Here is a 14,646-nt window from a genome sequence, read left to right as displayed (position 1 = left end):
AGTTCATCATGACTTCGCTTCCAGACCGGGTAACCCTGGCTCTAGCTTGGCTCAAGCTGCAATTCATAGATGTATCTATTATCAACCTTCCAGGGTCCAGGTGTATTTCTTTTAAAGGGAGAACTGCCTTGGTTACACTTAAAAGCATCACTGCCACAGCTCTTCCTTCTCCAGGGAATATATATATATATATATATATATATATATATATATATATATATATATATATATATATATAGACGCATACGCATAAGGGATATAGCCTTTTATATGCTACACCTCGAGGCTCTCCATATGAATTATATATATATATATATATATATATATATATATATATATATATATATATATATATATATATATATATATATATATATATATATATATATATATATATATTTTAGAACGTTGGCTTTTAGGATTTACATCTCGACGGGTCATGGTTAATAAACTCAGTGATTTTTTTTTTCCGTGGGGCTGTGCCGCTTACTCTGTCTATATTGGACAATGCTCATGAAGTGAAACTTTTGTATGTTGTTCTGCCCTCGGACAGATGGCATCCTGTACTGTAGTGGCGTCCCGGTTTTATCCATCAGCTCGAGGCTGTCTTGCTTTCCTAAGCCCCTCTTCTAATCATCAGTGGTCCGGTATTTCATCTGGAGCCTAAACTCGTTCTGTGCTTGCACCCACGAAATTATCCACAACTTACTCAGCTGGTGCTATAGTATATTCATGCCCGGCGATCAATCTCTTTGAAAGCATTAACTTCCCACATCTCACATGCTTCTATTAATCCAAAGTACCACAGCGCATTACAGTCGGGAAAAAAAACATTGCAATCCCAGTTTTACACGATAAGCACTTTCATGGTTGTGTGAGGGTGTGTGTGTGTGTGTGTGCGTGTGGGGTGTCTATGGGTCTCTTTGTAAAACACAAAAGGTGGCATAAATTGCATTGGACATCACAAAAGTTATCGTTTCTGACTCATTGAAACCTTTGCCAGAAAGTCAACTCACTTGCAGCAGCAGCAGCAGGGTGTGATATGCGTCTCCCCCACCTCCTACCTCCCCCCCCTCCCGTCCACCCCCCCCCCCCCCACACACACCTCCACCCCAGTGCAAGAAAGTTGGCCAAGACAACGGTATTTAAGTTAGCGCTGACCTTCACATGAATGAAAAAGCACTTCGGTTTCTTTTAGTCGCTAGACTTGAATTTCGGTGAGATGTGAGCTTTGCTAACCAGGCTTTGTCATCACGCTTACCTCCCCCTGCCTACTTACACTCTTCTCTCTTCTGGTTAATTGTGCCCCCCCCCCCCACACACACACTCACACACACACTCACACACACACTCTCTCCCCGCGCCAGCCTCCGGCGAAACATTCAAAGCAAGCAACCTCGGAACTGTCTTTCAGCACCACTCCTGTGGACAGCTCCCTCTCCCCTGCCTCGGCTACCGGGCTGGGTTACACTTGGGCAACACTTGCTCCCTTCCAGTGGCGGCTGCCCCCCACCACCCCAGCTGCTCTCTTCTTTTCCAGCTCCTTCTCTCCTCCCTCTCTCGCTCTCCTCTTTCTGCCTTTTTCCCCCCCTTTTGCTTCCCCCCCTCCCCCCCCACCACACACACCCACCCACCCCTCTCCCACTTCTCTCCTCCCCTGGATCTGCAGTGGGGAAAGTTAAGGAAAATGTAAAGCTAACCTTTGTGCATGCCAGTGAACCTGTCCTTCAGCACTGTCAGCTCGTAGATCTTGCCGAACTCCTCGAAGAGAGGTTTCAGGTCCTTCTCGTCCAGGTTGCGGGGGATCTGCCCAATAAAGAGCTTGATGGCATCGTGATCCTTCATGGGGATAGTGGAAGTGTTCCCGGGGCTGTGATTTAATCCGTTCATGTGCCCGTTTGTGTTAGGGTTGCTGTGATTGCTACTGAGGCTGGTATTGTCTGGCTGTCCGTTTGCTAACGTGGCCATCTTTATATACATAGAGGATCCTGTTCCCTTTTCTTTCTCTCTCACGAGCTCTCTCTCTCTCTCTCTCTCTCTCTCTCTCACTCACACACACATACACGCACACTCGCTCGCCCTCCCTCTCTCTTCCTCTCTGGTCTGATCTGATTTTTTTTTTTTTTTTACATTGAACAGACAGGATCTGTGTCCTTTCCGTTTAAACAGGCTGGGTCAGTTCAAGTCCCTAGCAGACTGAGGGGGTGGGGAGATAGGATGGGTGGGGGCTTTGCTTTCGATTCTAGCGCCGTGCGCGGATCTCCCTGTCTGCCAGCCCGGCAGCCTCAGTGGTACCTTCTGCCCAGCCCTTTGCTATAAGAAGGAGCAGGCGCATGGCTCTTCGGGAGGGAGCCTGTCAATTTTCTCTGTGCGGGACGAGAGCGAAAAGGGGGCGAGGAGCACAGGCAGGCAGGAAAAAGCAGCGTGTTGCCCTTGTTTGTTATATTATCATTTGTTTATGATCATCGGGGTGACGCGTTTTGATCTGGGAATATATATATATATCTGAATATATATATATATATATCTGAATATATATATGTATGTCTTTCTTCCTGTCTGATCATTGCTTGTCGTGTATATCAGTTGCAGTCATGGACGTGCGGCTGCTGCTGCTGCGCTGGAGCCCTGGCATTGTTTGTCTCTCGGCACAGTCGCTGTGTTCTCGCCTTGTTGTTGCATCTGAACAAGAAATATGACAGCTGCTCTGTTTCTACCGTGCCACGAGATCCTGTATATTCGGGAAAGGAATCTAAAACAAAATGTCTCTAGTATGCTTTATATATATATATATATATATATATATATACATATATATATATATATATATATATATATATATATATATATATATATATATATGTATATATATATCTATATATATATATATATATAAAAATGTATATATATATATATATATATATATATATAATATATGAAACATGCTATATATATATAGAGAGAGAGACACATTCAGACACAGAGACACAATCACACATTCTTTCCATCTGCACACTCATCCAGTCTGATGGCTTTCTCTTGCTGCTTTATGGAAAGATATGCAGGGCTCTCCCTGCTTGTCTTTGCAATCTGATTTTTCTTTCCCTCCCATCTGATATATAAAACATAAATCGCACTTCTGATATTATTATTATTATTATTATTTCTGTAGGTAATAATCCCAGGCCGTTTTTCTTCTCTCTCTCGCTCTCGCTCGCAAGCTAGCATCAGATTAAAAAAAAAAAAAAAAGGTGGTGGTGATGGTGGGAGGCATTGCTGGTGTCAGGAAACTATTGGAGCAACGGTTTCTCATTTTCACATATAAATCTTTTTTGCTTTTGTGGTGGAAGAGGAGAGCGCCGCGTGAGGAGACGGGGAGTGGGGGGGGGGGGGGGGGCTGTTTAAATTGTGTGTGTTTGTGTGCCGAAGGGGGGGAGGGGAGGGGAGGGCGGGAGCAGGAGGAGGGTTTCATCTGCCTCTGTGTGCAAAGTGCGAGGGATTTGACTGAAAATTATCTATTACCTGACTAATGCTGTTTGTTTATTGCAGAAAATAAACCTAGCTTAAATAATGCATTGTTTAAAAAAAAAGAAAGAAAGAAAGAAAATCATTTCCTGCTGTTGGCGGGAAGGTGGAATACTCGCGGTGAGCGCCTTTCGCCTTTAATTTCATCCTGGTAGCAAAGAGAATGAACTGCGGTGGAGAATCACTCTGTCAGCGCCTGATTCCGTCTTTCCTGTGAACCCTCTCTCTCTCTCTCTCTCTCTCCTTAACATGTTACTCGTAGGATGCAACCACCTCCCTCGCCCCCCCCCCCCCCCCCCCGGAAAAAAAGGCACACTTTGCAGAGCACCGTTTTTGTACTTATAGTCCAGAAACATATTACTTACACACTGTAGAATGAGAATTGGAAGTAAATCCCCCGACATGATTGACTTAGACTTTTGATACAATAAACAATATTGCACAGCCTGCCCTCTAGGTGTAGGAGTAAATTTGCTTACAACGGCTTAGTTCACAAATCTGTCAGGCTAGGATGGGAACTTTGCTTTGTTCTGGGCACACCTCTCTCTCTCTCTCCCTCTCTCTCTCCCCCTCCCTCTCTCTCTCTCTCCCTCCTTCCCTCCCTCACTTTGCTTTACATTTGAATTGATTTCTAGTGTATGGCTAAAGCTGCCTAGTGAAGAGCAGATCCAACCCAAGACAGGCATATTTTTCAAATTACTTTTTATTTTTCAGATCAGTAAAAACTTAAACATTAAAAAAAAGGAAATCCTGCTGTAATCTAACAAGGAATCATAATAGAAGAAAATTCAGTAAGTGCTTTATACTAGTTTACTTTTACTGGAAAGGAAAAGGGTTAAAAGGACTCTTAGGCAACCCATCAGATATCAGCATCTCTCCTTTTGTTTATTCCTCTCATTTCCTCATGACAGGATAAGTTTTCCTTGTCAAAATTAGGAAAAAAAAATATCAGATATAAAGGATATTTCACATATTTGCTGAACAGGGTGCTTCCCAGAATCAGATATTACTTCTTGTGTAATGTTGTAATACAATAATACACGTTCCAAATGGCGCAGGATGAAAAATACTTATAATTCAAAATGCACATATGCATACTTTGTTTCCACTGCATTATTTCATGCAGCTTTAGAAAGAATGGGCAGAATTTACTGATAATGTAGGGATGACATAGATTTCTGACAAAAAAGAATAGACTGTTTTTCTTTAGAGCTAACACAGGCAAATTCTTTCTCGGCCCTTAGCTCCCACCAGCCTACTTCCTTCATATATACAATGCCCGTGCCATGTAAGCAAACTATTAATTCAGGGAGGCAAACACCTACTTTGATTTCACTCACTATAAATAGCAAAATTGCGGACTTGTGGCTCTCCCAGTGGTGAATGATGGCCATTCATTGCACACAAAATAAAAAAAAAAAGTTGGCAGAATTTCTCCCCAAACCTGTGTGCACATTTCCAATCCACCAAAAAACCAAAAAACACATTCAAAACAAATCTGATATTAAGGAGAAAGTGCTTGAAATATTGGATGCGTGAATCAATTAATTCCAGCAATTAGCCCCTCTTCATGAATAAATGGATTCATTTTAGCAGCATTTTATTATTATTATTATTATTATTATTATTATTATTGCTATTATTATTAATACTTTTAATTTTGGTATCCCCCTAGCTTCTTGCTATTCTGTTTTTACAGCTTCCTGACGTTTGCTTTCTCCTTTTAGAATTGACCAAACTGATTTGTGCAATTGAAATAATGTCATAGAAAAAGAGATAGTGCTCACCAGCTAAAACCCAAAGGAAATGTAAAGCACAGGACAGGAAGAGGGGGTGGGGATTAAATTATTTCTGTTCTCGTGGTTAAGGAGCTCCAGTGGCAGTTCCTCACCTAACCGGTTTTCCAAATTCAAATGCAGTCCAATAGGTTCCTCTAAGCCTTGAGGAGATATCCTCTTAAACAGGAACAGTGGCTAATTCTATGGGGAGGGTGTGTGTATGTCTATATTATGAACTTACAGATCATGCATACCTTTTTTTTTTTTTTTTTTAACAAATCATGTTTAAATTGTCTTCTCAAGGGATATCTGGATTAAAAAGAACAATGTGGGGTCTCCACCTACCATACAAATACAACCCTGATGTTTATCTCAGATTCTTTTTTTTTAAGTATTCATTTTTACTCTTGTCATGATACCTATATCTGAAAAGCAATATCTCAGGGAAAGATGTTTGATATGTATATGCATACACACACACACACACACACACACACACACACACACACACACACACACACACATATAGCTAAAAGTGACTGATATCTCTCCATGCTATATCATAAAGAATGTATATACACACACACACACACACATTTATAGCTAAAAGTGACTTTGATATCTCTCCATGCTATATCATAAAGAATGTATACACACACACACACACACACACACACACACACACACATATATAGCTAAAAGTGACTTTGATATCTCTCCATGCTATATCATAAAGAATGTATACACACACACACACACACATAGCTAAAAGTGACTTTGATATCTCTCCATGGTATATCATAAAGAATGTATATATATATATACACACACTCACACACACACATAAATAGCTAAAAGTGACTTTGATATCTCTCCATGCTATATCATAAAGAATGTATACACACACACTCACATACACACACACACATACATAGTTAAAAGTGACTTTGATATCTCTCCATGCTATATCATAAAGAATGTATATATACACACACACACACATATATATAGCTAAAAGTGACTTTGATATCTCTCCATGTTATATCATAATGTATATACACACACATATAGCTAAAAATGACTTTGATATCTCTCCATGCTATATCATAAAGAATGTATACACACACACACACACATATAGCTAAAAGTGACTTTGATATCTCTCCATGCTATATCATAAAGAATGCATATTGTACTTACTTTTTTTTTTTTTTTGCATTACATCAACACTCAGAAAAGACAGGAGGATAAAAAAGTTGTAACAAAATGCACACTTTAACCAATGTGCCTGAAATGAAGGCATTTGTTCAGTGGCAGGGCTGTAATTAGTGTTGTTAGAGCCAGCAGGTGTGCTTCACACTAGCACAAAAATCAAAGAAAACCTCCACACAGAGCTTTGCTGATGCTCTGCAATTCATGGAACCTTCCCAGCTCAGAGGGACACAGGAAGCCTGGTCTAGTGGAAGGTGCAGGGGGCTGGAAACCAATAGAACTCCTGGGATTATAGGGTTCTGGTCTGAGGCTGTCACAGTCCCTTTCTGTGACCTTGAATAAATCATGTTGACCTCCATTCTGCAAAATTTGGAGGCAGGCAAAACTGTATGTACAGCAGTAAAATCTGCTTCGGGCAGATTTGAATCTCTCCTGAGCCCTTCCAAATACATATACTTTATCAAAAGATCTATTAACTGAAAACTCTCATTATCATTTAAAAAAATTTGTGTCCCCAGGCGATGATTATTCAGCCCAGTTCCCCCTTCAATTATACAGGATTTGTGCACCACTTGGAACTCCTAAGCCAGTGCCCTCAGCCTCATTCTCAGGCTTTTGCAGGTGACACAGACATGGCAGATCACCAGCATTTGTGCTCTCCCGTTCACAGTCTTTTTGGCAACAGAAAGCCTGGCAGAGAAAGGGGGACCAGAGGAACAGGATCTACTGCAAGCTGTTCTGTGCTTGCAGCTCAGCCTCCTTGCTCCTCTTCTGTTCCCGGCATTTAGCCTGGGAGGAGAGAGAAGGGGACACACATGACCCTTAAGCTGCAACTTTGGAAGATCATCAGAGATCAATCCAGGAGTGACAGGGGGAGATGTATAGGCTGCCCATTCATTATTAGATAGTGGAGCTGCTTAAAACGCGATCATGGGGCAAAGGTTGATAAACTCCAGCAAAAAAAAACAACAAACAAACATTTGGTGTTGGGCGAATGACAATCTATAATTGAAGAGCATAGAAAGACACGATTCTGAAGTTTTATGCTCACAGTGGCTCTGTAACGGGTCTCATAATTTGTGTTCTGACAGCATGTTCCTTGAGTGCTTCTGCCAGCATCGGAATTAAGATGTGCCTTTGTTAGGGCCTATTGTAATGTAATGACTAATGCCATGGGTTTGGTTTTTTTTTTCATACAGAAATGCAGTAAAGACACAAGGAGTAAACAGGGCCGGATTTAGGGATAAAGGTGCCAGGGCGAAAATTGTTAACGGCAACCCCCTCTGCCGCCCCGAGCCACACACACACACACACAACTGATCCCCACACATCGGTTTTATTTATTTAGTTATTAAAATTTCTAAACCGGTATTTGGTGGGGACCGTCATATCGGTTTACGTAATTTCATAAAAACATTTATGACAAAAAATCATGATTACAAATAATATACCGACAATGCTAAAAAAATTAAAAGCTTCATTACAAATTTTTTTCATAAAAATGGCCTAACAACAAGACTAATAAACAACAACATCTTGTGCTCATATTTTAATAAAAAACTAAGAAATGTTTATACAGGCCAAATACAATTAAAACTTGACTTTGCAAAGCAGTTTTATCAGTCACCTGTTCTACAGAAAAACAATATTCACATTGTGATCCTATCTTCTTAGTGTGCTTGACCAGCAACTCTAGCAATCAACTATTGGACATCAACTCTTTGATCCTCCTGTCTCCCCAGCAGTGGTGCACAGCACCACTGATGATCCTCCATTCCAGTCCTACCAACAATTAAAAACTCAAAAATGTCCCAAACACCCAGCCCAATTTCTCTCTCTCTCTCTCACACCAGTCACCCCTTCCCACCCCCAAACCTGTCTCTCTCTCTCTCTCACCAGTCACCCCTTCCCAAACCAGTCTCTCTCTCATCAGTTACCCCCTCCCCCAAACCAGTCTCTCTCACTCATCAGTCACCGTCCCCCAAAGCGGTCTATCTCTTGCTCATCAGTCACCCTTCTCCCAAAACCAGCCCCTCTCTCTCTCTCTCTCTCTCACCAGTCACCTCTCTGCTCCCCAAACCTGCCTTTCTTTCTCCTACCAATCCTGCCTCTACACCATCGTACATGAGAGGGCTATTCCGCTATCTCTAGACTCAGAGAAATGCCCACTTTCCTGAGAAGAGAACCCTGGATATCCTGGCCCTTCTCTTTGTCTAAAATCAGCAGGGAATCACAGCAAAGATAGTTCCTAGACTTATGACAGTCCCTGCCTGGAAAGGAATCCAGTGACCTGGGTCTTTTAGGCAGCATTCTCCAAGCACTGGCAATGAACAGCCCAAGATCTTGGCCTGCGACAGTAAGAGGGAATGCCACCGGCTTGGGTGGCACATGGCCGTCATCTCCACCCAGCATGGCCAGCTCAGATTTAGTCAGGTCTCATCTCAGTCAGCGCTGCCACAGCAGCAGCACTTACTGACTTTTTAATTTAGATCCACAGAGGCCGCCGATACGCAGGGTCGCGACTCATGCCGTTTAGCAAGGGGAGGAGAAGCCAACGGGAGGCAGGGGAGATACATCTGGTCTTTTTCTGCTGTCAATGCTATATTTCTATGTTTCTGTTTAAGCAAATGATTGTATGGTGTAGAGGGGACATCACGAGGTCCACTGAGGCCTACTTTGTCATGGCCACAGTCTGATGAATACACCGATGCTGCTAGTGGTTCCCAGCCGCAGCCGGCACCCATGTGCCCCAGGCCACTGCCCAGATCGGCCACCCGGAAGACCGGCTCTGGGAGTAATTTTGCAAACTCTGTCTTCTGCCACGCGCCCTACTGTAGCCAAGAAACATTGGCATCATTTGTAAACCTATGTGTTAGCCCTCCGTAACCACAGGAAATCTATCGTTATGATTAGTGTCACAAAAAGCAGGTTAGAATTTGACCTATCAAATGTCATCAGGCATGCAGGAAAATTCCTACCATTTGTAAACATATTTTCATTAAAACTCTTTGGACTAAGCCGCACTCCCTACTCAGAGCCCAATGCTCACTGAAAGAGAGTGGCATACTGGACCTTTAGCAATAATGCTCCTGAAAACCTGAGAACAGCAGTGGTGAGTGGATATAATAATCTTAGCAATAACATTTATAGAGCGTAAGAGAACTGTAAAACAGGATATGCTCCTGATGCGTCTATAATCCAATTTGCTTAATTGATTTATACCCCAAAATATAAAGGTAAGCTGTAGCAGAAATGAAAGCTCCTAAAAACTCCTGATCTGGGTACATTTCTGGAGATATCTGACTTGCAGCACTTTGTATCATTTGCAAGGTTACATAGACAGACAGAGTGGAGCACTGTCTATCCACAATGGCCAGAATGACCATTCCAAATTATAGATTTCTGGAGATAATTTGAGTTAGCTGCTTTTATAAGAAAAATTAACAGAGAAACTATAGTTGCTCGTAGGAAACTTTTCATTGATTATAAACCAGTAAAATAGCGTGCACAAAATAGTGGAAACCTCCACGTAGAGTGCCTTTAAGTCCAGACTTGCTTGAAACTGAAGACTGGTGCATGTGTGAGGACTTAAAGTTGACTGGCATTCAGGTAGAGTAGGTGGATGTTATGACCCCAAGAGTGGTAAGCCTTCTTGGGGAGCAATGATGCCTCAGAAACAGGAGAGAACAGTATACTTTTCAGAGAAGCATGCAGGCCTCAGTCTCCAAACCATACTATCAGCTGTTTTACAACACATCAAGATAGTCAGCTTGTTAGTTGACATGGTAGAAGGCGGGATTTGAAGTTCGAGGATCTAGTGGGGGTGGAGTCAGGAACAATAGCAGAAAATATTTCTTCATGGAAAGGATGGTGAATAGATGGCATGGACTCCCAGTGAAGGTGGTGAAGAGAAAAAAAATTGTAAGTGAATTAAAGATGAAAAATATAGGATAAGAACCGAGGATCCCTAGAGGCAAAAAAGTAAGGGGACAGCTGGAGATTGCTGGGGGTCTATGATGTTGCACTGGGGATGTGGTTGGGCAGACTACATAGGCCTAATGGTCTTGGTATGCTATCACATTCTATGGTGGTAGAAAATGGGTTGGAAGGTGCAGTATTGCAAACAACTCACCCTCTATGAGCTCATATGCTCTTCTAGGGGCTGATGAAGAAGAAAGTACTGCCGCCGACCCACCGACCGGCTGGCTCGTTGCCTCCCCAGGTGTACTGCTCCATGCAATTGCACAGTTTGCACACCTGGTCGTGCCGGCCCTGATTGTTCAATAAGACCATGAGGACCTGGGAGGCTTAGATGTTTGGGCAACAGCCTCATTAGTTTTGGTAGCTGTTTATAATGTTACAAAACTTGGTGGTCGGACATGGGAGGGGGAAGGCTGAGTGTTGGATTAAGTATGAGATCTTGTCTGCTCATATGGCCAGGATGCTAGAGAAGAACTGGATTAACCTGCATGGACCAGTGGTTAAAACCTTAAAAGGCAGTAGAATGACTGCATCAGGATTCCAGGAAGGCACTGGGGTACCCTTCATGGAGTAGTAGTTATAAACTCTTAAGAGCATTGATATGGCTTCATTGGACTTCCAAGAAATTTGTAATAACCTGCTTGGAATTTTCACGACTAACTCTAACCATCAAAGAGCATGGAGAGGCCAAATGTTTTTGACAATAGCCTCATTAATTGTTTTGGCTGTAAGGATAAATACAAAATGTAATTAGGCTTTGAAGGCATTGAAGGGGGGAGGGTCTGATTGTTGGATTAAGTGCTGGTCTTATAAGAATCAAAGAGGAAGCAGACAAGACTTGAAATGGCCTACTAGTAGAGGTGGGGGGGGGGGGGGGCTAGCACTGTAACAAATTTTGTACATACTTGGGAGATATATAAAAGACAGTAATAGGAGAAAGGCTGCAAACTCAGATAAAGACATGGGGATGGGCGGAGAGAGGCTTGTGTTGGTCTGCGTATAAGTCTTTACATGCTTATCTACCAAAAGTGGTAGAAAACCAGATGAAGAATCTTATAGTAACATAGTAAATGATGGCAGATAAAGACCAAAATGGCCCATGTAATCTGCCCAGCAAGGCACTCAGGGTTGTAACTGCAACTCCATGCAGGTTACCCCCATGCATTCTGCTTAGGGTGAAACTGCCGCTCCCTACATGTTTTACCCCCTTGCTTTTTGTGTAGGGTTGTAACTGCTGCCCCATGCCTTCTCCTTAGGTAAGAGTGGATTAATCTTTAACTATGATGGTATATATATCTATATCTATATGGCCACTCCCATTGTTCTGCCTATGGCGGTGGTTTTCAAACTTTCCTGGAGGATCCCCAGCTAGTAAGGTTTTCAGAGTATCCACAATGAATATGACATTTGACATCTTTATTTTTTCCATTCCATTTTCTAAAAATTAAATTGCAATTCTACTTATAGAGGGCTGTATTTCCACAGCAATTACTTTTGACCTCAAAGCCTGAGATCAAATCAGGGTCTAAGAAACTGTAACAGGAAAGAATTTGGGCACAAGAATTGGGCTTTATGGTCCTTATCTGTCATGACTGTCTAGGTTTCTAGACACTTGCATCTTTGATTTGGGGCATTCAGCTTTGACTGAGAACAGTTGTCTTTTATTATAAATTACTTATTCTGTAATTTATACAAGTTTATAATTGATCGAAAATTTTCGGATAATAAAAGCCTTCCTGTTTATCTTAGATAATTGATTTTTATTAAGGGGTTTTATAAAGTCTATCTCAATAAATTTATCAAAATAAACATAATGATTGCCAGATGTTAAAGAGATCACATATTCAGCAAATATTTCAAATAGGAAAATAAACTTTGTTCTTATAAAATTAGTGAGGCAGCATATCAGATTAACTTTCAACCTTGCACTTTATCAGGTTAAAATATTCTGACTACCCCGCAGATAGGAACTTAAAATACCCAGCCTGACAAGTGCCATCAGCTCTCGGGATCTCTTCTTTGCTGAGTCGGGGTCTCTGGTGCTGCTGTGCTTCTGGTCTTCACACTGCCTGGCCTGCAATTTACAGCAGTTCACCTGAGATAGCCCACATGTGAGATCTCCCCGTGTTGGTTCTCATTCCAGTTGATACACATGACTCTTTCTTTTTTTGAGTTCTTTGCTCTCACCCCCTTTGTAAAGGCTTTAATTGGCATTTCTTAGCGCTATAATACAAATCAATTGGCTTCAGAATCAGCAATGTGATTTGTCCAATTCATCCAGTTTTTGTTTCTTTTTTCAGACAGTTGATTCAACTTGCCAACAGTGGAACATTCACCAGGAGGCTTGTGGTAAACATCTCCTTGATAAGACCACAGGCTCTGATAGGTGGGTTTGTGTAGAAAAGCCATAAAGATAAGACTCACTGGCACACAGCCAGCTGTCTTTTTCAGAAAACAATCCTTGCTTTGTCCTTGCTCTCTCTATTCAGAGAAAAATGGTCAAACATCCCGAGTCAACTCTGTTTTGTCTGCATGCAACAGGGCATTAGAAGGTTTCACTGGGTTTTGTTCCTACAGTCCACTGATTGCTTTTTATTACTAGGACTACTACCTATTTAAGTAATATTAATGTAAGCACTTAGTATATGATTTTTTCAATTCATGAAAACTCGTCCTTTATTTGACAAAAAAAAAAAAGGACTGATGATGTAACTGGTGGAGGGATAGAATACTTCCTCAGTGGACCAAAGAGATGTTAGGCCCTATTTACTTTCAAGGGCTTATACGAGTTTGCAAGCTGATAGTGCTAGGCTGAATAATATGCTGGGATCATTTCTTTAGAAAGCTTCAAGGAGACTCTGCAATAAAGCTTGTGCTAAAAACAATGTTTACAGTGACAGTAAATAAAAATCTAATGTATCTGACCAAGTGGCTCATTTGGTAAGTACTGTACTCTGCTATGTGGAAGATCCCTGGATCAGGTCTTTCATACCCATTATTGGCTAGGATTAGGGATGCCACAGAGGCAGTGCTCATAGAACCTGGAGGGACAGGGGAGAGCATCATGGTCATTGTCTAAGGGTGACCCTTAGTGACTAGATTTAAGGCCCATGATTATAGGGTTCCTGAAGGAACTCTGGTGCATGGCCACCAGTCCAGTTACTGCAATGACTAGACTCAATGCAAGTTGGGAAGAGATATACAACAGGCAAGATGAATCCCCCAGGCTCATGGTGTCAGAACCCTGCCCTTTTCTGAGTGAACTGGAAGTGCACGGAAAATGTCATAATGCCTCTGTATCGCTCCATGGTGAGACTGCACCTTGAACACTGTGTACAATTCTGGTCGCCGCATCTCAAAAAAGATATAATTGCGATGGAGAAGGTACAGAGAAGGGCTACCAAAATGATAAGGGGAATGGAACAGCTTACCTATGAAGAAAGACTAAAGAGGTTAGGACTTTTCAGCTTGTAGAAGAGACGACTGAGGGGGGGATATGATAGAGGTGTTTAAAATCATGAGAGGTCTAGAATGGGTAGATGTGAATTGGTTATTTACTCTTTCGGATAATAGAAAGACTAGGGGGCACTCCATGAATTTAGCATGTGGCACATTTAAAACTAATTGGAGAAAGTTCTTTTTCACTCAATGCACAATTAAACTCTGGAATTTGTTGCCAGAGGATGTGGTTAGTGCAGTTAGTGTAGCTGTGTTTAAAAAAGGTTTGGATAAGTTCTTGGAGGAGACGTCCATTACCTGCTATTAAATAAGTTGACTTAGAAAATAGCCACTGCTATTACTAGCAATGGTAACATGGAATAGACTTAGTTTTTGGGTACTTGCCAGGTTCTTATGGCCTGGATTGGCCACTGTTTGAAACAGGATGCTGGGCTTGATGGACCCTTGGTCTGACCCAGTATGGCATGTTCTTACGTTCTTATGTACAAAGGATTAGAAGGAAATTACCAGGTCAAAAAAAATATTGTGTGCTATAATGGCACTTAACAAGTGAGACAATAATATTTTTCATGTACACATTACAAAATAGCCCTTATAATGAGGTCACGCTGTTATTTTGCCCAAGAATCACAAAATGTATTGGGTAAATAGCATGATCATGCAAAATGAGCACTACCACAGTGAAATTAGT

The 14,646-nt window shown here is 41.7% G+C and overlaps 1 protein-coding gene across 1 annotated transcript in view; it reads right to left on the bottom strand.

Moving 5' to 3' along the window:
* CELF4 (CUGBP Elav-like family member 4) overlaps nt 1–1,980 on the bottom strand; it is a 1,498,022-nt gene extending 1,496,042 nt beyond the window's left edge. The window contains exon 1 of the mRNA XM_029581031.1: nt 1,701–1,980. Coding sequence (XP_029436891.1) covers nt 1,701–1,980 — 280 coding nt within the window. The remainder of the gene's footprint in view (nt 1–1,700) is intronic.
* Between the last annotated feature and the right edge of the window lie 12,666 nt (nt 1,981–14,646).

The sequence above is a fragment of the Rhinatrema bivittatum genome, chromosome 1 (genome assembly GCF_901001135.1).
Source record: "Rhinatrema bivittatum chromosome 1, aRhiBiv1.1, whole genome shotgun sequence".
Taxonomy (NCBI): Eukaryota; Metazoa; Chordata; class Amphibia; order Gymnophiona; family Rhinatrematidae; genus Rhinatrema; species Rhinatrema bivittatum.
Note: the sequence above shows the minus strand (reverse complement) of the source record. Positions and strands in the feature narration are given on the sequence as shown.